Source organism: Eleginops maclovinus, chromosome 19 (assembly GCF_036324505.1).
Source record: "Eleginops maclovinus isolate JMC-PN-2008 ecotype Puerto Natales chromosome 19, JC_Emac_rtc_rv5, whole genome shotgun sequence".
Lineage (NCBI taxonomy): Eukaryota > Metazoa > Chordata > Actinopteri > Perciformes > Eleginopidae > Eleginops > Eleginops maclovinus.
In genome coordinates this window covers 24,341,871-24,369,613 of record NC_086367.1, presented here as the reverse complement: position 1 = coordinate 24,369,613, position 27,743 = coordinate 24,341,871, and the positions used below count along the sequence as shown (strand labels likewise).

General features: G+C 42.4%; 1 protein-coding gene across 1 annotated transcript; it reads left to right on the top strand.

Annotated features, from left to right (window-relative positions):
* The first annotated feature begins 149 nt into the window (after window positions 1-149).
* On the top strand, window positions 150-27,273 carry nin (ninein (GSK3B interacting protein)). Its single transcript, XM_063909723.1, is given in 29 exon segments — window positions 150-417; window positions 3,808-4,011; window positions 5,400-5,493; window positions 6,056-6,228; window positions 8,297-8,342; window positions 8,687-8,865; window positions 9,199-9,345; window positions 9,597-9,761; window positions 10,031-10,167; window positions 10,250-10,390; window positions 10,496-10,670; window positions 10,754-10,864; window positions 11,301-11,390; window positions 11,503-11,638; window positions 11,990-12,111; window positions 12,523-13,710; window positions 13,800-13,891; window positions 17,651-17,749; window positions 17,830-17,899; window positions 18,400-18,567; window positions 18,643-18,759; window positions 19,140-19,211; window positions 19,568-19,727; window positions 19,790-19,968; window positions 20,093-20,212; window positions 20,299-20,400; window positions 20,638-20,730; window positions 25,732-25,848; window positions 26,413-27,273. Coding segments are annotated over 28 exon segments (4,677 nt in total). The 5' UTR covers window positions 150-417; window positions 3,808-3,828; the 3' UTR covers window positions 26,614-27,273.
* The last annotated feature ends 470 nt before the right edge of the window (window positions 27,274-27,743 follow it).

Here is a 27,743-nt window from a genome sequence, read left to right as displayed (position 1 = left end):
CTTTAGACATATTTCACTTTTTCTTTATTGAAACTGTAATTTATTTCATTATATTAAATACTTTTTAGAGTTTGTTCCCCAGGGGGCCGGCCTCTGTCCTCTCCCGGTCACCGCCCCTTCCTCCCGGCAGACGCTTTTCAAACCCCGCTCCAAGTCAGTCCATGGATGAAGCGAGCTCACAAAGCCAGCCCCACACTGAGCACTTTTCTGGGGATAAAACGAGCGAAACAAGCCTCAGAAACCCGGCTGTATCTCCCAGCTAACGGCGGATTCATCACATCTTCCTGGAGAGGAGTATAGCCGCGATTAAACCGCACAAATGTTGGAAAGTTTATTTTAAAACGGGTTTAAAGTCAGCAAAGATCCCCAGAATCCGTTGGGAAAGGAGCCAACTGTCGTACAACTCCTGAGGCTGCGGTGAGTGATTTTAATTCACTTTAAAAGGCTTTTTTAGGGTTTTAATAAAAACAGTTAGGGTCATTTTGGAGCGAGACCTAACCGTTTCCTCCCAATGTAGCCGTGTTAGCTTAGCATCACTTTCAATGGAAATCCTCATTCACTTTTTCTATCTTGTTGGCTAAACTACCTTAAAGCTAGGGAACGTTTTTAATACAGAACTGACTTTAAATGTAGGCAAACTGCATTCAGGCATTTATAAGTGATTCCAAAAGGTTCATTTATTAATATTATATCGATAAATGAACCAGAGTTGAATTATAATAACTAATAAATTAATATCAATTCATTGTATTTATTTAGTATATTTGTAATTACTTATCTGTTATTCGTTTAAATGTTAAATATATATATTTAAAACATTTTGTTATTATCTTTATATTTTAAACTTGCTCTTAAAAGTGATTTTCTTTCTTATGTTTGCACCACCAAACACCACAGCTGATTCCATGTGTAAACTGGATTCTGATAACTGGTCATTTTTAACCAAAGTTTGGCTTTTGCTTTTATATGCCCTTTTCATGTTAACATAAGCAACAGCTGTCCGGAGAATCTCTTAAAGTTTTATAAATTACATGTGGCATTTAAAAAATTGCTTATTTTACACAAAATATGATTTTTATGGTTTAATTTTTGACTTTTTCTACTAAAAACTGACTCGAAACAATGGACACTCAGAATAGTCACGTGTTATCTTCATTATTTTAATATGTGCAGCTCTTCAGGAAACGTCCTTTTGTCCCATTGTCATCATCTCTCATCTCCAACAATGTTTAAGAACTCTCTGCGAAATCCATGTCTTGAGCCAAACACACAAACTCTGTATCTGTATCATCATGCAAAATGTTCTTTATGCACTTCTGTTATCCTTTGCTTTTCTTAGCAAAGCCACACTCTGAAGCAACTGCATTGATTTCACAAACAAAGTGATGTCTGCTGGTATTTGCCCCTGCATGTTTCACTGGGCTGCTGTTTCAGTAAGGAGTTTCTACTTTTGCATATTGACATCTGTTGGTGATAATTAGCGGTGTCTGAGTGAGGGATTAACCCCCTCATAGTGACCCCTACGCCAGTGATTCTCCGGCTGCAGCAGCTGTGACACCTCCTCAGTAGAATGATCATTAATAAGATCAGTTTGGTAGTGAAATTAATCATTAATTATTAATACTTGTTTTCCCTGCGTTTGTTTGTGTGTATTGACTTGAGTTTTAGAGAACCTGCCATGAAGGCCTCTCAGACGTGCAGATGCAGAATACTGATCTGGTTTTTGTCCCTATTGTGTGATGTGAATGGGAACTCCAAGTGTGTGTGGTGGGGGGGGACACCTGGCTGAGAGCAGCTGGAGAAGCAGGGTCAGGACTCTTTGTGGAGACATTTCTGCACAAAGATCCACTCATTAGATTTAATCCACAGATCCTTAAGAAAGCCTTAAATGTCCTGAACTGATTGATAAAGAAATAAGGCCTTAATTTGCATTAAAATGTCATAAATCCACCTTTTTTAAAGTCTTAAAAGTGCGATATAATCATGGGTTTTGGTTTGCTCTGCTTTGCATCGTTGAGGCTTCAGGTGGTTGACCAGTTGTGGGTTTGTCATTGCTTAAATGAGTCAGACTTCATCTTTTCTTTATTAGTAATGTCTTGGATTAATCTCTCTTTAAAACATTTCATATTTACCCAGAATGCATGGCTTTAATGTGCATTTTATTGTGCTGAAGTTCCAAACTGGTTTTGGGGGCCTCAAAAGGGCCTTAATTATTCGTGACTTTCGGCCAGATCTCAAAAGCCTTTTCCACATGTGGCTCTAATCCTCTCCGTGCAGCGCTGTGTCTCTGTAACCCATGCCGTCAGAGAGTAAATATTTGGCTCAAGGATTTTTCTTTTTCTTATCGTAACCTTCCTTATTCATTCCTGGCGGCTGGTTGATGTTCAGTGTCTCTGCTGACCTTCGTCTCTATCATCAGTCTGGAGAATTTAAAGGAGAATTTAGTCCCAAAAACTGCGGCTTCTTATCATTTTATCATTAACTCAAGAAGTTAGTCAGCATTTACAAAATTTTCATACTTTCAGACCTAGAATGTTTGATGTATTTTGTAGCGAAGAAATAAAAATAGAATAATAATTTAAAATAAATAAATAAAAATAATTAAGGTTTAAAATATTTTATAATATAATAATAAAAATATATATAATAATATTAAAGTAGAGAAAGCAAAATAAGGAAATATTTAGTTAAATTAAATATATTCATTGATTCTTTTAACTGAAATCAGTGATGTATAATTATTATCATGATGATGTTTCTTATTAGGTTTTGTAAATCATTAGGCTATATATGATATCAGTCTTTTTCCTGCTCTGAAAGACTACTGCATTTAGTTTTGGTTATTTTGTGAACTTTGCAGACTAACTTTTAACCAAATTAGTCAAAATATCCACAAAATCTCAGTGTTAATAATTTAGTTCCTGATCCAAAAAAGGTTTTTGCTCTGAGATATCAGCTCATTTTCTCCCTATAGCCTTGCCCTAACTAACTGTCCTCGGCAAAAGGTGAACTTGCATATCTCTAGTGCCAAATATAGACCTGACACATCCCATCTGAAGTGGGTAGAGGAGAGTCATGCTCAGCTTGACTCCTGTTGGTCTCTCCGTGGTGTAAGAGTTGTAATGGGATTATCCAAAGCTGCGCCGCGGTGACGCTGGACTCTGACTCAGGAGCTCAGTCGCTCAGCGGAGTTTAAAGAGGAGCTGTTAGCATCACAGACGGAGAGATAGATGTGTCCACGCTCTCTGTGAGTATATCCAACACTGCCAGGGTGCACGATAAAGGTGGGGGAGGAATGGATTCACGTCAGACTGGAGGTTTGGATAATTGCTAAGATTCTGAGTCGATTCACATCCAGAAAATGGCTCCTCAAAAGCAGCTATTTTCTTTTTACTGCTGGACAGTAAACCTACTCCCACAAGTCGAGATGTATCGTGTAATTTGTGTCCAAAAAAGTTGTTGTTTTGTGTGTAATTTATTTCAGTTTGCAGCTGGCCTAAGCTGAGCAATTTTGTCTAGATGACGGGTATCATTACTTTGTACGACTTGAACTTTGTAAAACATGTCAAAGTAGGAATAAAATATGTGAAAATCAAGGATTAAAACATGAGGAAAGTATGATTAAAGACAGGTAATAAAGATAAAACATGTAAAAGATTACAGTAAGAAATAAGGATCAGAACAGTACCAATGAATTTTAGCAGGAATATTTTATGCTTTGTTCTGCCCCACCCGTCTGGAAAGACACATCAGCTGAAATGTGATATAAAGCCTGATCGATAACCAGTATCTCGTCTCCTCTCGCAGGGCAGGCTGCTGTCCTGTGGGATGGATGAGGTCCAGGAGCAGGATGAGTACGAGGAGCGTCTGAAGGACGTCTTTCACAGCTACGATTCCAGCGGCTGCGGCTCCCTGAGTCCGGAGGAGCTTTCTGACCTGTGCTGCTCCCTGCAGCTGGACGAGGCCGTGCTGCAGTCACTGCTGCAGAAGCCCCAGAGACACACCGACCGGGTCAGTCCTCTGTGTGTGTGTGTGTGTGTGTGTGTGTGTGTGTGTGTGTGTGTGTGTGTGTGTGTGTGTGTGTGTGTGTGTGTGTGTGTGTGTGTGTGTGTGTGTGTGTGTGTGTGTGTGTGTGTGTGTGTGTGTGTGTGTGTGTGTGTGTGTGTGTGTGTGTGTGTGTGTGTGTGTGTGTGTGTGTGTGTGTGTGTGTGTGTGTGTGTGTGTGTGTGTGTGTGTGTGTGTGTGTGTGTGTGTGTGTGTGTGTGTGTGTGTGTGTGTGTGTGTGTGTGTGTGGGGGGTGATGTTAGGGAACTGATTGCTTTCAGAAAGAATAAACGTGTGCAGCCTTCAGGCACAAAGAAAATAATCTCCATATTCAGGATGAGCAGCTGGTGGATGTTAGAGAGTGACCTCCTCCACCCTGCAGTCCCGCAGCCTCCTCCTCCACCCTGCAAGACCCTCAGCTTCCTCCTCCACCCTGCAGACCTTCAGCCTCCTCCTCCACCCTGCAGACCCTTTAGCCTCCTCCTCCACCCTGCAGACCCTTTAGCCTCCTCCTCCACCCTGCAGACCCTTTAGCCTCTTCCTCCACCCTGCAGATCCTCAGCCTCCTCCTCCACCCTGCAGATCCTCAGCCTCTTCCTCCACCCTGCAGACCCTCAGCCTCCTCCTCCACCCTGCAGACCCTCAGCCTCCTCCTCCACCCTGCAGACCCTCAGCCTCCACCTCCACCCTGCAGACCCTTTAGCCTCCTCCTCCACCATGCAGACCCTCAGCCTCCTCCTCCACCCTGCAGACCCTCAGCCTCCTCCTCCACCCTGCAGATCCTCAGCCTCTTCCTCCACCCTGCAGACCCTCAGCCTCCTCCTCCACCCTGCAGACCCTCAGCCTCCACCTGCACCCTGCAGACCCTCAGCGTCCTCCTGCACCCTGCAGACCCTCAGCCTCCACCTGCACCCTGCAGACCCTCAGCCTCCTCCTCCACCCTGCAGATCCTCAGCCTCTTCCTCCACCCTGCAGACCCTCAGCCTCCTCCTCCACCCTGCAGACCCTCAACCTCCTCCTCCACCCTGCAGACCCTCAGCCTCCACCTGCACCCTGCAGAACCTCAGCGTCCTCCTGCACCCTGCAGACCCTCAGCCTCCACCTGCACCCTGCAGACCCTCAGCATCCTCCTGCACCCTGCAGACCCTCAGCCTCCACCTCCACCCTGCAGACCCTCAGCGTCCTCCTCCACCCTGCAGACCCTCAGCCTCCTCCTCCACCCTGCAGACCCTCAGCCTCCTCCTCCACCCTGCAGACCCTCAGCGTCCTCCTCCACCCTCTCTCTCAGGAATCTCATGAACGTCTGCTCCACATTTCTGACATTTCTCCCTCTGTGTGTTCTTCTCTTGTTGCAGGTCTACTTTGACCAATTCAAGAACGCCCTGATCTTAGCTTTATCCTCATCCTTTGAGCCGGCAGCAGCAGAACAGGAGACTCTGTCCAAACCAGGTACAGATTCTCACGTTGCACGTTTAAAGAAGTCTCACACACGGTTCCTTAAAAAGTCTTATTATGCATTCATGTATTTCTTCTATTTGAACAGAACATTACTCATTATCTGTAAACCTTTTGAATTTCAGTTTCTCTTTCTCAAAGCAAACGGAACATGTAGGTTAGGAGTTTCTGGAGTTACCACTTTTGGAGAAGTTGTTACTTTTGGAGAAGTAGCTGCTAAATGCCGCGGCACGTATTAATCATGAGTAATAATAACACTCTATATACAGCTTCGCTCACACAGGGGGAAGTTGAAGGTCCTTGTCAAAAATAGGAATAAAACGTATAAAAAAACCAAGAATAAAACATAAGAACTATGTAAAGAATAAAACCTGTAAATACAGGAACTCAAACATGTGGAAAATAAGAATAAAACCTGTCAAATGAATGATGACTGTCGGTTTACTAAAGGTAGTGCTGAATAAGTAGATCTGGATTCAATAACATCCTCTGTGGTGTTATACGCATAATCATGACTCAGCATATTTGATTTTAAAGTGTCACGGCCTCTCCTCAGACTCTCCTGAGATCCAGCCAAAGTTCGTGAAGGGCAGCAAGCGCTACGGCCGCCGCTCCACGCCGGGGTTCATCGAGCATCACCACGACTTCCCCGATGTCATGAGCGCTGACGCGGCGCAGCAGGAGGATCTGCGGGACAGCGATGACTCGGCTGTTCCCAGGAAGCGTGAGGTAAGAGATGGACCCGCAGACTCTCCGGCGCCTCCTTATCACCGCCTGTCCTCCTGGAGGCCGTTATTCTTAGATAATCTGCTTACAGACTGAGACTGTCAAGGCAAGGAGAACTTATTTAGACCATTCAGACAGCAATAGATAAACTGCTGTGTCAGGACTCAAACCTTCATCCAGCGTTTATTTAAAGGGTTTCTGGCCGTTGGATCCAGGTTTATGAAGCTTTAAGAACATTCCTAGGTCATTGCATAGTGCAGGACTGTCTGTAAATGACACTGTGAGCATCGTTCCTGTCTTAAGAACCCTTGTAGTTTAGACATAATGCAATGTTTGTCTAAACTAAGGTGTTTTACACTTTTCATATTTCCATTTCCTACTTCATTCCTCAATTTAGATCCAAAACGGTACTTAACTCAGCAGGCCCAAAGTACTGTTAACTTGTACATTCATCATGTATCTGTCAGAGACGGTGGTCTACTGAGCTGCCATTCAGAGCCCTAAATCTCGCGCCTGATTAGGGATGATGTTTCCTGACTGCTGCGGTCGGCGTTCCCTCTCATGACCGTGCAGGCTGGGTTGTGCTGCAGCAGTTTAATTTACGACCCAAAGAGTCTCTGCTCTCTGGAGCTCTATAATGAAGCTGGGTTCCTGATGGGAGTGTGTAAACCCTGCTCTGTCTGAAGGCAAGCGCTGTCAGAGCTGAAGCGTGTCTCGAAGGAAACCTCAGTGTCCAGTGGGGGAGAGCAGATGGGGGTGGGGTCAGGGGGGAGGAGCAGGGTGAGAGAGGAACAATGAACCCCCCCCTCTATGCATGCCGATGCACCATGCATCAAAACGCCACTTGCAGCATCCCATCTGCTCCTCATTCCCTCAGTGTTTGCCTTCAGACAAAAGCCGTTCACACCCCCATAACCCCTAACCCCACACACACACACACACACACACACACACACACACACACACACACACACACACACACACACACACACACACTATGTTTCTAAACAAGCAGAAAGAAGAGTTTAAAGGGCTGCAGAGTCATCATTAATTCAATTGATGATTTAAGGCACACTTTTATTTTTATTGCACTTTTATTTTGAAAGCAACTGAGCTCTGCTTTCAAAATAAAAGTGGATTTGTTTTATATTTATTAAAAACTTCTTCTTAGTGTTCAAAACCTTACAATTTTAATAAGAACATTTTATAAAAGACTATTTAAGAAAAATGAGACTGCTCCTTTTCTGCAGAGCTGGAAACACAATGTAAACATAACCACACCATTCATTTTAACACCGCCTGCTTTAGCTCCCATGCTGTGGTGCACTCCTGTGATGCATGTGCAAAAACCTGTGTGTTTAGTTAATTTTGCAGCCCTACAGAAGAAGTTTTAGGTGCGAAAACATTTCTACATTTATTTATTTGATTTGTTTTGTATTTTTTAATCAGTACTGTTACTGATTTATCATTACGTTTAACACCTTATTTTAGTACATTTGACTTGTGTTTGTAAATGTGGGAAATCTAAGTCTTTTTTGAAGCAAAAAAAGCAAAGTCAATTCATGCAAAATATTTTAGCGTAAAAACTCGAGAGTTTCCGCTGCACATCTCCACACTGACCCTCCCCGACGCCCTCGTGCCGTCACAAAAGCTCTTTGTGCTTTCTGTCAGGACACCCCCCCCCCTCCCCCCCCTGATGTGGTCACTGTTCCCACATTTAAACTGGGGAATGTGTTTGCGTCCGATGAATTCAAAACTCTTCGGTCATAATGTACGGTGAGATATTCCCCCCCACAGTTTGAAGTGAATAAAAATAAGCTTAATGAACGCTTAGTGTTTTTAATCGACAGCTGCTTAGAAAAAGGCCTCAAATTAGCCAGTGATCCGTTTGGTTCTTTATATATTTTATATCAAACTGAAATTGAGTGAGACAGGCTTAATGAAATCAAACCTACTTTCCTCGATCATATCGTTCTTTATAACACCTTTTAATCAATAGTTTTTAACCTTAATATGAAACACTAAAGCTCATTTGCATCATTTGTGATTCCTCTGTGTTTCTCTCTTCCAGCGCTGGAACGCTCATGAGACCAGCACAGAGGAGTTCGAGGCTGAAGGTACGTCCAGGTTTCAGGAATTTAAGAAACTTCACTCAACAGATATTTGGGTTTTAATGTCTTGTGGTGGATCTGTGGGCTCACACACACACACACACACACACACACACACACACACACACACACACACACACACACACACACACACACACACACACACACGTCAGCCAAAAGTATGAGTTTAAAGACTGAAACCTTACAGATGTTATACTTTCTCTCACCAAAGTCACACTGGAGATTCAGACCATCCATTACACCCTTCAGCAGGAAACAGGAAACAGGATCTGTAAACAAGTTATTAAATCCACAGCAGAGATGATTGGTTTCCTGGTTCCTGTGTGCAGGTCAGATGCAGCTCTGGAACCCTGACGAGCCCATCACCCCCCGGGGGTCGCGGCTCCCCCTGCTCTCCCCCGCTATGGAGGGGAGGCTGCAGGACGCCTGCGCCCAGCTGCAGATCAGCTGGGACGGGTCTGCAGATCACACCCAGCTGATGGAGCTCTGCCAGCACCTCGGACTGGAGGTGAGGCTCAAAGATGTAGAAGGGGGAAGTCCCACAGAAGTAAAGGCATTTCGTCCAGTAAGACAATTCAAAGGCTAATGTTCTACATTAATGTTTGTAGTAGTTTATTTATCTTGAAATAGCTGTGAAAAGAAATCATTTGGATTTCCTGACACTAGATCTATTTCAGAATAAAATAAGACAAATAAAATAAAATGATTTAAAAAATACATTTCATTTATTTGTTTACCTATATATTATTTCCTTTTTGTGTCTTTCATAAACTTCTTTATCTATAAGTAAACTTGTCTGTCTTGAGGGAATCATCACAAAACCCCTGTGTGTGTCTTCCAGAGAAACGTGGACATCCTCCAGAGTCTGGCGGGTGACGCAGAGATGAACGTCCAGGAGTTTGTCTCCCGGGTTTTAAACCAGAACAAACCTCCAACCCCGTCAGCCTCCACCCCCTACAGGCAGCTCAAACGCCTCCACTCCACACAGGTACACAGCTGCTGATGATGTCAGGTATCTAGAGTAAGGCCTCAGTCATACTAATGCCACTTCTAAACTATATGTTTGGTCTGTCCTAATGTTTTTATTTTAGTCAATTTAAATAGTTTTAGTCAGATTTTACTCAAACAGTCTTCCTGCACATTGTGTTCCTGCTGCTGTATTCCTCGTTAGCGCTGCCTGATTCAAAATCTAACTTATTGAGATCTCAGATTGCACCTCTCTGTTTCCCCCCCGTGCAGCCGTTTGATGAGGGCGGGCGTCGCACAGCGTCCTGTCCTCTGAGCAGCTCCATCGGGCTGCGTCTGTTCTCCAGCCTGGACGATGGGACCGGCTTCACGGCGGTGGAGACCCTGCTGGACGCCTGGCTGGAGGAGGGGGTGGAGAACAGCATGGAGATCCTGCAGGTACACCACTGTCGCTGAAAGAACTTAAAAAACTAAAAGTGCAAGTGATGTGAAAGTTGTGCATGCTGTTTGAAAGTTTATGTTGTTTCTTTATTTAATTATTTAGTTTACTTTATTAATTTATTTATTGAATTTACTTCATTTCTGACCTTATTTTAAAAAAATGCAAATAAAACAAATAGTTTTCTCAAATATTTGCAAAAAGGAAAATATATTATTATTTTATTTTGATTATTAGTTTAATATTGTTGTTGTTTTTGTTGTTGCAGGCTCTGAACTTCAGCCTGGACGGGCGGGTGAGCCTCAGCGATCTGACTCTGGCTCTGGAGAACGAGCTCCTGGTCACCAAGAACGGGATCCACCAGGCGGCTCTCGCCAGCTTCAGAGCCGAGATCAGACACCTGCTGTGAGTGCCACGTCTGAAAGGAAGCCATTTCAAACCTGCAGGAGTCGGATGTGTCATCATGATTTGTTGTTGTTGTTCTCAGAGAGCGTGTGGACAGAGAGCTCGGGGAGAAGGAGAGGATCCGCTCTGATCTGGAGAAAACTGAGAAACTGAAAGCTCAGCTCGCTGCCGAGGTGGACGAGAGACACGCTGCCATCGAGCAAACCAACAACCAAAACCTCCGGTATTTAACTTATAGAGGGCTCATTCAAGTTGAGTATTACTGAAGATCTGTGGCTTTAAAATGGAAGCAAATGTCTTTATAATATGTGTGTGCTTCTGTGAGCAGGAAGCTAGAGCAGGACCACAAGGAGAGGCTGAGCATGGTGCGCTCCGACCTGATGAAGGAGATGGAGCTGACGCAGCAGCAGAACGCTCTGCAGAGAGAGACGCTGGAGGCCGAGCTGCAGAAGATCAGGGAGGACGAGTCCTTCCTCAGAGACCACCTGTCCATCTCCCTGCAGGTACACACACACACACACACTCTGTGGATATACTATCTGGTGGTTCCTACACACAGAATGTTTGATATCTTTTATTTTTCCAGGAAAACAGACGCCTAGAAATGGAGTTGCTGGACAGCAACGACAGCCTGGTGGAGGCGCAGAGTCAGAACACCAAACTGCAGACGAGCCTGGACAGCATGATGAAGGAGAAGGTACGTTACACAGCTTATGGATCTTTATAATTTACATTTGAATGCTGACTTTCTCTGGCTATGGGAATATGCACATACTTGCTTTTATATGTTCTCTCTCTTCTACTTTTTTAGCTATTTTTTGTGACTTTTCTTTAAAATGATGCTCTATTTTATTTATTTATTATAAACAGTGCAGCGATCCTCGTCTGTACCAGAATGAACTATAAGATAATTCATTCATTCATATTTACGTCCGTATTCATTGGACAAGGAGAGTGAGAAAGACATCGGTCTGTAGGGAAATGAACCGAGTAAATAATCACTATCAATCAACATCAACAACAACAACATTCAGACTCACTAAGTGTTTGAATTGCAAGAAATAACATCAGCAGTGTCACTCACGAAGCTGCAGCTCTCTCTCCTTTATAACTTGGTATTTTACTTCCTTCAGTTTGGAGACCTGGACCCCAGCAGTGCTGACTTCCTGCTCCAAGAGGAACGAATCAAAGAACTACGCAGCAGCTACGAAGCTCACTACAGGGTAACGACACAGCGTCTGGATCACTCTGTGTGACGCTCGTCTGAACATGCAGACTCATCAGAAGTGTGGACGCTGATAACGTCTTGATGGTTTTATCATGTGATCTGTGCAGGAGCTGCAGGATCGCATCGACGAGCTGCAGATGGAGCTGCAGGAGTTTCACAGCGTGGGACGAGTCCTTCAGCCTGGACACAAAACGCTGTCTGAGGAGCTGGAGAGCAAGAGCCCCGGCATGGAGTCTGATCCTGGTACTACACACTGACTCACTCACTCACTCACTCACTCACTCACTCACTCACTCACTCACTCACTCACTCACTCACTCACTCACTCACTCACTCACTCACTCACCACTCACTCACTCACTCACTCACTCACTCACTCACTCACTCACTCACTCACTCACTCACTCACTCACTCACTCACTCACTCACTCACTCACACACACACACACACACACACACACACACACACACACACAGTCCCTGCAGAGCTCATTTCACAGCTCTAACTGCATCTGCTCGCTCTGTATACTGAGATGCAGGATAGGAGCGGGTGGACCATGTGCTTCTTTCAATGTATACGTTTACCTCCTGCAGGAATCGGGGCGGAGGAGGTGCAGCCGTTCAGTATGAGCCTGGAGGCGGAGATGATGCTGGAGCAGCTGAAGGAGCAACACCTGCAGGAGATCGAGGAGCTGCAGAACCAGCTGGAGTGCAAGGTATAGGAGATACCTGTTGGCTAAATTTGCATGCATTTTTACTACTAACAGAATCACATTCAACATTTTGAGAAAAAGGGAAAAGTCAAAGAGGTCCCGCCCCTTAGCTCAAGATAACAAGTTAGAGAAAAAAGTCCAAATCTGAAGAAAAAAAAAATCAAATTCTGAGAAAGTGTGTTGCAGCCAAACTCCCGTCTGGAGGGAACACAGGGATTTTAGCCTTTGCAGACCATTGACATGCACATAAACCCGTATAACAGGAGAGGGACCCCACACAGAGCAGCAGGGCCTCTTTAATCAATCTCACAGATTTGCATTTATCGATTATCGTTAAGATCCAAACGGAGATATTCCAACCTGAGACTTCGTGTCACAAACATTTAATGGAATAGTTCTCTTTCTCCTCCTCAGGTGAATGTGTTTGATGAGATGCTGGTGAAGCAGAAGGAGGCGCAGGAGGAGCAGACGGCGTCTCTAGCGCTGCAGCACCAGCAGGAGGTGGAGGCTCTGAGGGAGGAGATGCTTGGTGTCCAGAAGCACCAACAGGAGCTGCAGATCTGCCTGGAGCAGGAGATCTCCGGTCTACAGAGGAGGCTCACCGAGGAGAGGGAGGAGATGGACGTCCTGCAGGAGGAGGAGCTGACAGCGCTCAGGCAGCAGCTGCAGGAGGCGCACTCCTACGCCGCTGACCTGGAGGAGCAGATCAACACCAACATGGATGAAGAGGAGGTGGAGGAGCTGAAGAAGCAACAAGGGGAGGAGGACAATACACTGCAGGAGGAGCAGACGGACATGAAACTACAGGAGGAGAGGAGGAGGCTGAAGGAGGAGTTTGAAACAGAGAAGGAGGTGTTGCAAGAAAGACACAAGGAGGAGCTGAGGAAGCACGCAGAGGAGATCAGGAAACTTCAGGAGGAGCAGGAGGAACTTTCTGAGGCAAAGCTAGAGGAGGTGAGGAGGAAGCTGCAAGAGGAAAAGGAGGTGTTTGAGAGGAGGTTGTTAAAGGACTTTGAAAGGGAGAAGGAGCTACTGCAAGAAAGACACAAAGAGGAGCTGAAGGTGAGGTTTGAGGAGGAACAGGTGAAGGTTTCTGAGGCCAAGCTAGAGGAGACAAAGAGGAGGCTGCAGGAGGAGTTTGAGAGGGAGAAGGAGATGTTGCAAGAAAGACACAAAGAGGAGCTGAAGGTGAGACTAGAGGAGGTGAAGGTAAAGTTTGAAGAGGAGAAGGTGCAGCTGGAGGAGCAGAGCAACGAATCTGTGAATGTGGTGCTGGAAGAGCAGGTGTTGAGGATGGTGAGGGAGCAGCAGGAGAAGGAGGCTGAGCTCAGGTTGCATTGGGACGAGGAGAAAACCCGGCTGCAGGAGCTCCACCAGGAGGCGCTGCTGCAGGAGAGGCTGACGCTGCAGGAGAGGAGTGAGCAGAGGGAGACGAGACTGAGGGAGGAGCTGGAGATGGAGAGGCTGCAGCTGGAGGAGGACTATGAGGGGATGCTGCAGGAGAGGGTGGAGGAGGAGAAGGAGAAGCTGGAGACCCAGAGGGAGGAGGACGAGAGGAGGGTGAAGGAGGAGAGGAGTCGTCTGGAGGAGAAACACCAGGAAGTGATGGAGGAGGAGACGAGTCGTCTTCAGGAGAAACACCAGGAGGTGATAGAGAGGAGAGGAGTCGTCTTCAGGAGAAACACCAGGAGGTGATGAGAGAGGTGATGCTGAGGCACGCTGCTGAGAGGGAGGCGCTGAGCGGGGAGATGGAGGCGCTGAGGGAGGACATCGCTCAGGAGAGGTGAGGCTTTTAATGATCAAAGTTTCATCTGTATTGATTTCTTTCCATTGACGTGCATCCTTTTTAATAACCATGCTATGCTTCTAAAGTTTGGATATCGCAGATGTTGCACGTCTTAAAGATACCTAGTTAATTGATCTAAAAATAAGGCTTTAATTGGTATTACATCAAACCCTTCAGTTAAAAAGGCTAATGTGAAGGCTTTTGTTTTGTACGGTGCTTTTATCCAGTTATTATCTGATCAAAAAACATGCTTTCCTCCTAAAGTGCGTCCTAGAAACATGAGCTAGTGCAATATTTAAATCACAGTAAGTTCAATATTTGCCCAAAGGGACAATGTGTGGATGAAGGACTGTGAAGCTGCAGATCCTCGAAAGATCCCACACTAATTGGATTGCATCATTTATTTCCTCACGTTGCATATCTTAATCCGATACATCTTGCATTAACGTCGAATAGATCTGGAAAATGGTGCATAAAATTGGTCTTGATTTCACTACGACTGTCCTTAAAAAGCTTAAATCTAACTCTTCTTAAGATTACCTTAAAATATTAATTTTGCTGAAAGACGGCGGTGAGACGACATCTTTTTTAATATTTCATTTGTAAAACTAACTCTAATGCTCACTGCACAGTCGTGCCAAATCAGCAGCTTGATACTGGTATAAGTTGATAAGTAAATGTCCTCTTATTCACCGATCGTATTCTACAAGGTGAATGTTGGCCAACCAGAGTAGCACTATTTAAAGAAAGTGCTTTGATTTATCTTACCGTGTTGCTGTGATGCTCGTTAACCGTGCACAGACGGGAACTCGAGGTGAGCTTCAACAGGAGACTGCAGGAAGTGCAGAGCCGTCTCTCAGGCGATCAAGAATCAGTCGCCGAGCGATTTCAGGCGGACGTTTTGAAGCTGGAGCAGAGCTACCAGGAGGAGCTGAGGAGCCTCTCTGACAAACAGCAGGAGCAGGAGCTCTGCTGGGAGGAGAGGGTACAGGAAGTCCTCGTTAACGCAGAGGAGCAAAGGAGGAAGACGGAGGAGGACGTGGAGCGAGAGAAAGAGAGGTGGGCTAAAGAGCGAGAAGAGATGGAGCTCCTTCACAAACAGGAAGTAGAGGAACTGGAGGTGAAAAACGCGCGGCTGCAGAAGGAGCTGGAGGATTTGAGAAGTGAGGCTCAAACTAAAGAGTTAGCGCTGAGTAAGCAACTCAACGACCTCCACACCCGCCTCCAGGGGAGTCTGGAAACCAAAGACGAGCTCCTGGCTCTGGTTGAGCAGAGAGTGCTGGACACTGAGCTCCTGCTGACCCAAAGCGTGCAGGACTTCAGACACGAGAGGGAGGAGCTGCTCAGCATCCAGACCGAGATGGAGCTGCAACACAACCAGTTGCTCTGCACGTCTGAGCTGCAGGTCCAGGAGAGGATGGAGCTGCTGACGGAGCGCGACCACCTGAGGGTGAAGGTCGAGGAGCTGGAGGCGCTGCTCAGACAGGCGGCTGAGGACTTTGAGCTGGAGAGGAAGGAGCTGCAGGAGCACTCGTGCTCTCTGCAGGAGGAGCTGAGAAATAGAGAGATCAACGCAGAAAGAGAGGCTCTGAAAATCCAATTAATCAAAGAGCTGGAGATGAAACTGAATTGGGGTTTGCCTCGTGCAGAGGAAGGAATGGAAGAAGCTCCTAATGACGCCTCTAATCCGGACGGTCTGACTCCTTTACTGCTCGAAAGAGACGTTGATTTAGACACTTTAACTGAGGCTCTAGATGCAGTTGTTGGAGGAAATGCTGATGAAGAGAGGCATAGTCAAATAGAAAACATGCCGGAAGTAAATCAGATAGCTGCTTTTGAGGATTACAGGAAAGGGGAATCACCCCGTGAGAAAGAAGGGTGTTGTGCTGCAGAAACTGGACATGCAGACCCTGAATCTACATCCTCAGGTTCCCCTCATGAAGGTGCAAATATTGAATCAGAAAAGGAAGCTGCTTCCCAAGAGATGTCGTTTGAACAGGTCTCGTCCCCCGAGGCGTTTGGAGGTGAAGTCTGTGAGAAAGAAGACGCTCTTGAATCATGTGAGGAGGAGGACAAACCTCAAGATGTCTGTGAGATCCTCTCTCATGAGGAAGAGGAGCTGGATCATGAGACTGAGGTTGATGCTGCAGAGCCGGAGGAGCCTGGTGAACTGCAGGAGTCTGAGGTTCAGTGTTTAACAGACTGGGAACATCTAACCGCTGAAGCACCAGATGAGCGTGCACATGATGCCGAGTGTGCAGAGGTCAGGGGTCGTTCTCTCCTCAAACTGCAAGCGTTGTACAGCCCTGTGACAGAGGAGAACACCCTGCTGCACGAGAAGGTGTACCTGCTGCAGCAGAAGACGGAGATCCTGGAGAATCTCCTGCTCTATAACGCAGAGAAGGTCAAGAACGGCCGCCAGGTGATGGAGGAGAACTACGGCCTCAAAGTGAAGGTGCTGCTGCTGATGGAGCACGTGAAGGAGCTGGAGATGAACGCCTTAAAGACGGAGCTGCTGCAGATTAAATACGACGACTGCATGTGTGAGAACGGCAAGCTGAAGGAGCAGAACGCAGAGCTGGAGAAGAGGGCGTGGAGCCTGGACAGCAACCGTGACTTCCAGGAGAAGGAGAGGTTCTCCACGTTTTTCTGTGAGTTTGAGAGGCAGGAGGAGGCTCTCTCAGAGGACGATCTGCATGACAGCTGCGAGGAGTTTGAGATGCACAACAGCAAACTCCGCAGAGCCATCACAGACCTGCAGGACAGGTCGCTGACGCTAGATCACTCCACCCAGGCTCATAGGTAACACGGAGATAAATAGCAGTAGGATCCCGTCCCGCCGTGGCTCCTCGCTCCCCCCCCCGTGGTGCGTTAACAGCGCTCCTCCTTTCGTTCCCGAGCACCTCCTCATGATTAGCCTCCTCAGTCCTGCAGATGTTGACCATTTGTGCAGTGGATGTGTGTGGATCATAGAATCAGAGGCTTTAAATGAGTGGTCGAACGATGCACGCTGCATTAAGCGCAAAGGACGCCGATAAAGAAATATAATAATGCTGATACATTGATGTTGATTTTGCATCTGATCAAATATAATAACAATTTCTTTGATTTAACTGTTTTTTTTCTCTACATGTTTGCTTAAGCCTCCCGTACACTGATTCAAATTAAACATATATTAATAAATACAAAAGCTACAGTGGGCAATATGACAATTATATTTTAAAATACATTTATATAAGATTTATGTAAAAACATTTATAACTTCTATATTTTTAATATTGTTCTTTATAATTTGACTTCAAAATGTTATGTTCATTTTCCTTAAATGTGAAAAAACTTCATATTTAGTATTAAATTCACACAGGATTATTTATCAATAAGCTCTACCTTGTGCTTATTTATTTTTGACTGCTAATGTATTAAATTACCAGAAAACAAAGCTATATAAAAGTTGGCAATATTAGGATGGAATACTTTGGACATATTGCAGCACAAATCAACAGGTAGTTAAATAACTAAACCATGTAGAAGTCAGAATGTCAAACTAATTGATTTTGAGTGTATTTAACAAAAGCATCTCAGGGTTCCTGAGAGGCTGTGGAAAACCTAAAATAAAATGCATAAGAAATATCCTTCCTGGCATTAATTGGTCCACCACTAATTTAAATCCATATGCAGTAACGTCACCCAGCTGAGTTATTTATGTTTTATTATAGCTGTAGTTTCCTGTAATAAACATATTTTCTGCGTCTGTAGATCTGAAGCCGGTCGCCTCGCTGAGGAAAACGTGCTCCTGCGTCAGAAGATCTCCGCTCTGAAGGAAGAGGATCTAAAGGAAGTCCAGGAAGAGTTGAAGTAAGAAACATGTTTTAAATGAACTCATGTTTAATATTGACCTCTGTGCATTGTTGTTGAATGACTGTCTTTGGTTTTAGACAAACAATGGAGCACTTAAAGAAAGGGAAGACTGAAGCTCAAACTGCAGCGGAGACTTTCCATAGACAGGTAGGAAAAAGTGATCAAAACAAGAGTGCGTTTTCTGTCAAACACCTAAAGAATGACTCCAACAATTAACAACAATAAATGTGAAGATCTTCTCAGGTACGTCGTGGCAGTGCATGCGACACAAATGACTCCTAAATACATTAAATCACATTGTTGATCAACTAGGATTGTATTCTATTCATAAGTTCATTCCTTATTTATTTTCAGATGTTTCACTTTATTTATTTATATGTTCTTTAATTAACTATTTATGTTTGGATTTTACTTTTTTATTGGACCATTATTTTGTTTATTTTCATATTTTTGACTGAATGTATTTTATTATATTATTTTTTCATTTAAAAATACAAGACTACACACGGTCAGAAAGGCATGTTTCTTTAGTAAAAAGGGTTAAAAATAAATCACCTCTATATCAATGTTTACCAAAATCCAGCTGCTTTGTTTGAAATCAGTTAATAATAAGTCTTCCACCCCCCCCCGCCCCCCCCCCACCGCAGATTTCCGAGCTGCGTTCCCAGAGCCGGCTGCTGGAGGAGCAGAACGGGAAGCTGTCGGAGAAGAACTCCCAGAACGTCTCGGAGGTGGAGAACCTGCAGCAGCAGATCTCAGACCTGCTGGAGGAGAACGGGAGGAGGGAGGCGTTCAATGCCCGGGAGAAAACCAAGGTAAACTCAGCTCTGTCACACACTGCTCATTGTGCTGTGGGGCGTAGTGTGTAGTTAATGTGTGTTTTGTGTTAGATGGCAGCGTGTGTGTGTGCTCTGGATTCGGAGCTCACCAAAGCTCTGCAAGAATCTGCACGGCTGCAGCAGATCAACTCCCAGCATGCACTGCAGATCTGTGAACTCAGGGACAAGGTGAGCATCAGGCTAATCCTGGAGCTAAGGCTACATTGGGAATATGTCCCGTCTTTAAAGGGAAACGTTGGTGTTTTTTAACGTGCACCGTGTTAGTTTGCTTTCCCTTAATGCTCTCTGTTTCTCACGGCTCAGACAGAGCTTATTTCTCTGCAGGATCCTTCACATGATGCACCAACAAACCTTTAGTTGACGTAGTGATGAAGAATTACATTTTCACACGCATTAGTCACTCAGAAAGATAGGGTCCAGGTGAAAACAAAACTAAATGTCCCCTCTAAAGGAACCTGCTGAGAAGCTGTGCTGTGGGTTAGCCTCAGCAGTGAAGGTGAACTTAAAGGATTATTTTGATTAATCTTGCGTGGTTTTCTGGTGCTCAGGTGGACAGAGTGGACTCCCTGGAGAGTTTGGAGAAGGAGGCTCAGGATCAGCTGGCTGCAGCTCAGGAGAGGGTGAGTCTGCTGCAACAGGAAGTCATGTCTGGTAATATATCCAGGTATTTTACAAGAGCTTTCATCCTAAACTCATTTATAACCAAGGTAGCCCTGGGACAAGTTAAAGGCTAATGAGCAGGATTTGTCCGTTGTGATTGGCCATTTGGAGGAGAGTCAATCCATGGTGCACAGATACCTTTTCTGTTTCTGTGCGACAGTTTGGGACACAATGCAGTTATGTGCGGCAATTTATGCGTAATAAAGACATAGAGGGTAGAGGAGCGGACCAAGATGTGCATGCATTGCTTAGTTGAATCACTCATTGTGCCATTAGAGCCTGAAGCTCGGTCTAAATGCTTCCTCTCCTCCTGCAGATGAAGTCGGCAGATGAAGCTCTGCAGACGGTGAAGCACCACAGCGCTCGTCTGAAGTCGGACCTCCGTCACCTGCAGAAGGAGAGGGACTCCCTCAAACAGGAAGTCAGCGTGCTGCACAAACAGCTGCAGAACAGCAACGAGAAGGTACCGTAAATACGTTCAGATCCAGAAACTGAGGGCTTTTCCTGTCCGTATCCTTGACGTTTGTCCCCCTCTCAGAACCAGGTCTGGAGATGGCGCTGCACTCGAGCGGGGTCCAGAGCCGCAGCAGGAAGCTGCTCAGGGAGGAGATGTCCCGGCTGCTGCAGCAGGAGCAGACGCTGCTGAAGGGGGAGAACCAGAGGCTACATGGGGAGCTACGCAGCGCTAGAGGAGAGCTGCGCAGCTCCAGAGACAAGGTGAGGGGGGGACTGTCTGCTGCTGCATTGCCTCTGTTTCGAACACTGTCTTATTGTTTCTCCTCTCTCTCCTCTCCTCTCCTCTCCTCTCTCTCCTCTCCTCTCCTCTCCTCTCTGGTGCCAGGTGTGTGAGCTGGACGCCTCCCTGCTCTCCCTGCAGCAGACTCCGTCCTCTCTGGAGGCCATGCAGCAGGAGAACCTTCACCTGAAGCAGCAGCTGGAGGCTCACAGGGACCTCCACAAGGTACAACTTCCTCAGACCTACCCTGTAAACATGCAGAGTGTGCGGTGTGTGTGTGTGTGTGTTCTGATCTCCTGTGTGTGTCTCAGGGCTCTACAGCAGCCCCCGCTCTCTCAGATCCCGAGGCTCTGCACCAGGAGAACGAGGCTCTCCGGACTAAGATGGCTCAGCTGTCCACTCAGCTGATGGAGGTAAAGACACGTCCAGCCTCTTCATGTAGTCTCTGTCCTGCTTCTGAGGACGTGTGGAGAGGAGCTCTTAAAAAATTAGGAAGTAAATATCCACCGGGATTCAATCAGGTCCAGAAGAATCAGAAGCAAAACAGTTTTTACTGCAAGTTTAAACATGTTTCCACCGACTTTTCCAGCTTCATATTAGAAGAATGGAGCTTTGATTCCTCTATCCCCTTTTCTGTGTGTGTGTGTCAGTCGTATCAGGCTCAGATGGTGGGTCTGCTGCCTCCGTCTCCTCACAGGATCCCCAGAGGAAATCACCGAGGGGAGGAGCCAGACAACATGCAGGTACACAGACACACAGACACACACACACACACACACACACACACACACACACACACACACCTGCATTACTATTGTAATGTATGGCCAAAAAGTCTCTATACAGGAAGTCGTTCTCCTCCATATGTCTGACAGCATGATGCAAATTGGTATTTCATTCTTAAAAGTCTTTCATTGAACTTGTTTTTTACATTTTGAGCGTACCTTGTCCCTGCGTCTCTGCGCGGTGTTAATTCACTCTCATCTCCTCGGTTTCTCTCACTGGTCCCATTACAGTCAGGTGTACGTTCTGCCTCACTGGTCATAAGATGGGAGCTATGCACCTCATCTCATGGTGGAAAGTGTTAGGATTTATTTGGGAGCTCCGTCACTGTGGTGTAGAAAGTCAAATAAATCTAAAGCTCAAACAGAATTTAAGGTATTTTTCTGCAGGAAAATAAACTGAATTTCATATTTATTATTATTATCATTTATTATTATTATCATTTATTATTATTATCATTTATTATTATTATTATTATCATTTATTATTATTTATTATTATCATTTATTATTTATTATTATCATTTATTATTATTTATTATTATCATTTATTATTATCATCATTTATTATTATTATCATTTATTATTATCATCATTTATTATTATCATTTATTATTATCATTTATTATTATTATCATTTATTATTATCATTTATTATTATCATTTATTATTATCATTTATTATTATTATCATTTATTATTATCATTTATTATTATCATCATTTATTATTATCATTTATTATTATCATTTATTATTATCATCATTTATTATTATCATTTATTATTATTATCATTTATTATTATCATCATTTATTATTATCATTTATTATTATTTATTATTATCATTTATTATTTATTATTATCATTTATTATTATTTATTATTATCATTTATTATTATCATCATTTATTATTATCATCATTTATTATTATCATTTATTATTATCATTTATTATTATTATCATTTATTATTATCATTTATTATTATCATTTATTATTATCATCATTTATTATTATCATCATTTATTATTATCATTTATTATTATCATCATTTATTATTATCATTTATTATTATTATCATTTATTATTATCATCATTTATTATTATCATTTATTATTATCATTTATTATTATTATCATTTATTATTATCATCATTTATTATTATCATTTATTATTATCATTTATTATTATTATTTATTATTATTATCATTTATTATTATCATCATTTATTATTATCATTTATTATTATCATCATTTATTATTATCATTTATTATTATCATCATTTATTATTATCATTTATTATTATCATTTATTATTATCATTATTTATTATTATTATTATTTATTATTATCATTTATTATTATCATCATTTATTATTATCATTATTTATTATTATCATTTATTATTATCATTATTTATTATCATTATTTATTATTATCATTTATTATCATTTATTATTATCATTTATTATTATTATTTATTATCATTTATGATTTATTATTGTTATTGTTGTTTATTATTTTATATCTATTGTGCAAGAATGAAATTGAAGCAGCTATTGAACCTTTTATTATTAGAGGAATTAAAGTGAATCCAAGTCTTAAATTTAGAGTCCTTGAAACTGAGGAATTCTCAACCTGGAAAATCCTCAAAAAGTCCTTGAATTTTCTGCAGCTGATTACCTGAGTGTGTTGAGCCTCTTTATTTAATTCCACATCCCCTGTTAGAGTGTGTTGGTGCTGGGTTTGCTTGGCTGCTTGTTTCTCTGATCACCTGTCTGTCCTCACCTGCTCATCCAGTGTGTGTGAAGTGTGTGTTTACATTCTGGGTCTGGTGTGTGTGTGTGTGTGTGTGTGTGTGTGTGTGTGTGTGTGTGTGTGTGTGTGTGTGTGTGTGTGTGTGTGTGTGTGTGTGTGTGTGTGTGTGTGTGTGTGTGTGTGTGTGTGTGTGTGTGTGTGTGTGTGTGTGTGTGTGTGTGTGTGTGTGTGTGTGTGTGTGTGTGTGTGTGTGTGTGTGTGTGTGTGTGTGTGTGTGTGTGTGTGTGTGTGTGTGTGTGTGTGTGTGTGTGTGTGTGTGTGTGTGTGTGTGTGTGTGTGTGTGTGTGTGTGTGTGTGTGTGTGTGTGTGTGTGTGTGTGTGTGTGTGTGTTGTCTTTGCTTCCTTCTTTACCTTTCCTCCTCTTGGTGTTTCTCTCCATCTGTCACGTTACACACTCCTCCGTCTCACCTTGAGTAGCTTCAGGTGCATCGTCTCCTCGTTAGTGTTTAAAAAGCACCTGACTGCTCTCACCTGCAGCGTGACCACTGAGTCATCACCAGTTAGACATCCATCCATAGAATTATACATGTAAGCCTTGATGTCTTCACTTATAGTCACTAGTATCCTATGTATTGTCAGGTTGTATTCCCATAATGCATTTCAGCATTGTAATGAACTCCTATATCTGAAACACCGGAGCAACACACGACTTTATGAAGCTAAAAGGAAGCACAACTCAGGAGCAGTTAATCAGACTTGGCCTTTTCACAATATCAAAGTATAACATACACACCTGAGACAAAGTGGGATATTATGATGCGAAATATAAAGATTTGCTCTGACTTTAGAAACGTTTCTGCAGGAGAAACCTTTATCGTTTCAGGATTGATCAATTATTTAAAGAATGCATTTGCTTTAATTATTGGATTTTAAACATTTTAACATTTGAGATTAAATGTTGGAAATTAGATTCCAAAAAATGCAATAAAATATCCTTAATTAAAACAGTAAAAAGTAACAGAACTGAAATGAATTGGATTAAATGATATAGACTTTATTGATCCCATTTTGGAAACTTGGTTAGCAAGGCGTCGCACACGAGGGAAACACAGAATAGAAATGTACATAAAGACAGAAAAGGTGAAGTGAATATCTGCAGAGTAAATCTACAGAAAACATCTCACTGCTGAATAAATACAAGCACAGGGTTTTCTTCTGAGGCGAGTGCAACTCAAAGAGTCAATGCCATAAAGCAGTGGGATCAGAATCATGAGGCTCATTGAGTCATTTTACAGATCTATAGTTGTATGTTTTGTCCGTGTATTCACATGATCATTAGTCATGTTTAACTCTCTAGATGTCTGAAGGCGTGTTTTAGCGAGGCTGGAGCGTTGGTGAAGTTTGCTGCTTCTCTCTGCAGGCGCCGGGGCCGGATCAGTGGGTCGCTCACTCTGACAGCTACCGGAGGATCGGAGGACTCTAACAGCGCCGTCTTCCTCTTCCTCTTCCTCTTCTTTATACTGCTGCCCTTCCTCCGTCCTGCTCCTCTTCCTCTGCTGTGTGGCTCTTCTGTCTGCTTCTGTCTGGGAGACTGTGATCTGCTGCTGAATGTGTAATGGTGTTTCTCTGCTGCTAGGTGGCAGGAAAACACAGAAAAGGTGGAAGTAGGAAGTTTTTCCCAGTGGGAATACCATGGAAATGATGGTGACCTTTTTTAAAGTTTGAAGGAGAAGCCATATGAAATGTATATACGGAGGCTCTGAGAGGCAAGTGAGGAGGAAAACTCTGAATAAATATGAACACTTCAGTTTCAGACTTAAGAAAAGATTACTAAAATATCACAAATAAATTCAAGAACAACTTAAAACGTTCTCGTTTTCTCCACCATCTGTATCTTTGTAAGATGGAGTTTTTAATGGAAGCCACAAACAGCAGTATTTCCTGAATGTTTCACATTATAACAGAGTTATGAAATATGAGATAATGATGTAATGAATTTGTGAAAACTAGGACCATTTTGTATAAATTCAACATCATAATCCCATAATCCCTCTGTTTTGTGGAAAAACAGCAGGAATATTTTAAATGTGGCCGTTTTGGGCTTCCGTAGTTTAGCTACAAATTAAACACCAATTACAAAAATGTAAAAATAGTTTATTTAAAAACAAAAACATTAAAGAGTTTATTGTTTTTCACTCCTTAATTATTATTCCATCATTAACAAATGAAGTGGATTCAACATTTTTATCAGGATCACTTTGAGGAAAATGATTTTGCAGATTCATTTAAAAATAACTCCGAAATAAATTCCCGTTATTTAAGTCGTAAAAACCCAACATTTAAAATACACTTTCAATGAAATCCTCACTTGCCTCATGAAACATCAGTTGTTTCTGGTCTTTTACCTTTTTATACTCAATCCTTTAAAGCTCTTAATGTGTTCCAATATGACGTGCTTTGAATACAGGGTTTTTAACGCAGGGTGAATTTCGTACCGTTTATTCTGAGACAGGGTATCTATTAGAATAAATCCTCAGGGGCTGAATGCTTTTTTGCCTTACGATCATCGAGGAGCCTTTTCTAACAATCAAAGTGATGTGTAAAAATCAGGAGGCGTTCCTCTCTGCGTCCACGATGAGATTTATTCGTTGGCGTTCCTTTTTATTTGATTATTAATGCCTGTGATTGTTATTTTATTTGACACATACTACCTGATTCTGCTGCTGCACAACCAAAGGGAACCACAGATTCCTGCTTTATTATTTCTGTTTATCTGGTATTTATTATTAATATTAGAAATCATTGTTTGTCCCCAGTAGTGATTTATGAACCGTGAATAAACTCAAATGCATTTTATTTTATTTGGTTATTTATTTTTCATAGAATCCTGTTTCAAGTATTTTATTTATTATTATTTATTTTATGATTTAAATTATTATCTGGAATACATTGCATCACTTTCTACCTTATTTATTTAAATGTCATTTGTTTTTGTAGTGCGTTTCCCCTGTCCTTTTTTAAAGATGTACCTGAAGTCTTTTAACGCTGACATTAAGATTCAATAAAGGTGTAGCTCGTTAGAAAATCGTCTGCTGGTTGGTTTTATTTTCTCACTCACTATTAATCCGTTTGTTAACGGGAATAAAGTTCATATTTTATTCATATCTTATTGGCATCCTTGTGTTGATACCGGTCGTTGTGTCCCAGCAGGATGAGAGGCAGAGGAAGATGAAGATCATGGAGGAGAGGATGAGGGAAATCGAGCTCTCGCTGAGGAACGTCAAACTGCTGCTCAGAGAGAAAGTGGCTCAGCTCAAAGACCAGGTCAGAAGTATTCATATCTATCAATGAATTCTGATTTATTATCTGTCTTTATATTTGTTGGTGTGATATCGTATGTAATGCTTGAATTGGAATTGTTGTGTCTCATTGCAAACCTAGCGTTAATCATCTCTTGAAAGGAATGTTGTGTATGCATGGTCCAACAGTTAGCAAACAATCCAACAGTAAAAGTTTAATAAAAATAGAAATAAATTATTATAATATTAAAATGTTAATAAAACAGATGACAGTATTCAACAGTACATTTAATAAACAGAATTAAATACATTATAATGTTCAAATAAAACAGAATAAATAAAATGATCAACAATTCACTAAAATAAATAATGATGATATTCAACTGAATATAAATAACAGAGAGCAAGATGAGAAAGATGCACTTTTGATTTTCAATTTTAAAAAAGTCATCAATAAGAAGATAGCTTTAAAGATGCAATTTAATTTTGATCGATCAGTCGTAGCAGCTTTTCTATTTTTTGAGCTGTAGTTGCAAACTTTAATCAGATTAAGGATGCCCTTATCATCGTGTGTCTGTGTCGTTCACAGCTTCATAAGAACGGTAAGGCGGACGTGTTGATCAGGGATCTGTACGAGGAGAACGAGGTGCTGCTGGAGGCTCTGGAGAAGACCAAGCAGCGGCACGTCATTTCAGAGAAGAAGAACTTCCTGCTGGAGGAGAAGATCTGCAGCCTGAACAAGATCATGTGTGACCTGACCCCCCCGCCCTCCCTGCCTTACCATTACTAATGCATTCACTACATAAACAGGCAGGTACTCAGGACCCTCAACTCATACCAAATGCATCAGAGGTATTATTTCCAAATGGTCAGTTTTATTTTCACCCCAAAAGTTGTCAAAACCTAAACCGTGAACTTGTGAATATGCTATATATATATATATATATATATATATATATGCGGTATTTAGATTTTTTTATTTTCTAACCCCATTATGTCTGGCCTATGAAGAACCAAATCCAGTTTATGGATTTTATCATTTATACATTTTAAATCCTATTTCTCCGGTTTGTTGACATGATAATGATCTAAAGAGAAAACTGCACTTTGATACAGGAGTTATTTTCCCTGTGTGTAATCCGTCCTCGCCTTTATATACATATAATTATAATGTAAATATATAAGTATTATGGGAAAGAGAAAGGTGAGTGATATGGAAACAGAAGAGACCTTTCAGTCTGTCTGTCTTCACGTCCTGAATTATATAGGTGAACGTCAAGTGGTTTTACTTCCTGTTATTTAAAAACACTTTAAAGGATGCAATATGTAAAGCTGTGCCATTATGAGTTATTGTGTTTTGAAATGAAGGACCTTGTATTATTAATGAAGCAGAAGCTCTAAAACTCAAACAGGGTTATGTTTGTAATAAATAAAATGTAAATGTCTCCTCCGATAATTTACTGTCTGTGATTTATTTTACAAGTACTGTTCTTAATCCACTACATTTATTGAATCCCTGTAGTTGCTAGGCAGATCTGGATTAATGATGGTAAATATAATCCCTTAAATCAGACTGTAGTTCACCTGCAGTAAATCCAGCAGCTACCCTGCAGTATACAAAGCCATTAGAACTAGCTGCACCTTTACCAGCTCTGAGAACACTTTAATGATCAATCATTATAAAACATATCAGAGATATTATTCTGAAATGGACCAATCAGACAATGACTACTTTTACTGTCGCTACTTTAAGTACATTTAGAGGAGAGTACTTTCTACTTTCACTGAAGGAACATTTAGAATACTTTTACTGTGACAGAGTATTCCTACACTCTGGTACTTCTACTTTACTCAAGTACAAGACCTGAGTACTTCTACTTTACTCAAGTACAAGACCTGAGTACTTCTACTTTACTCAAG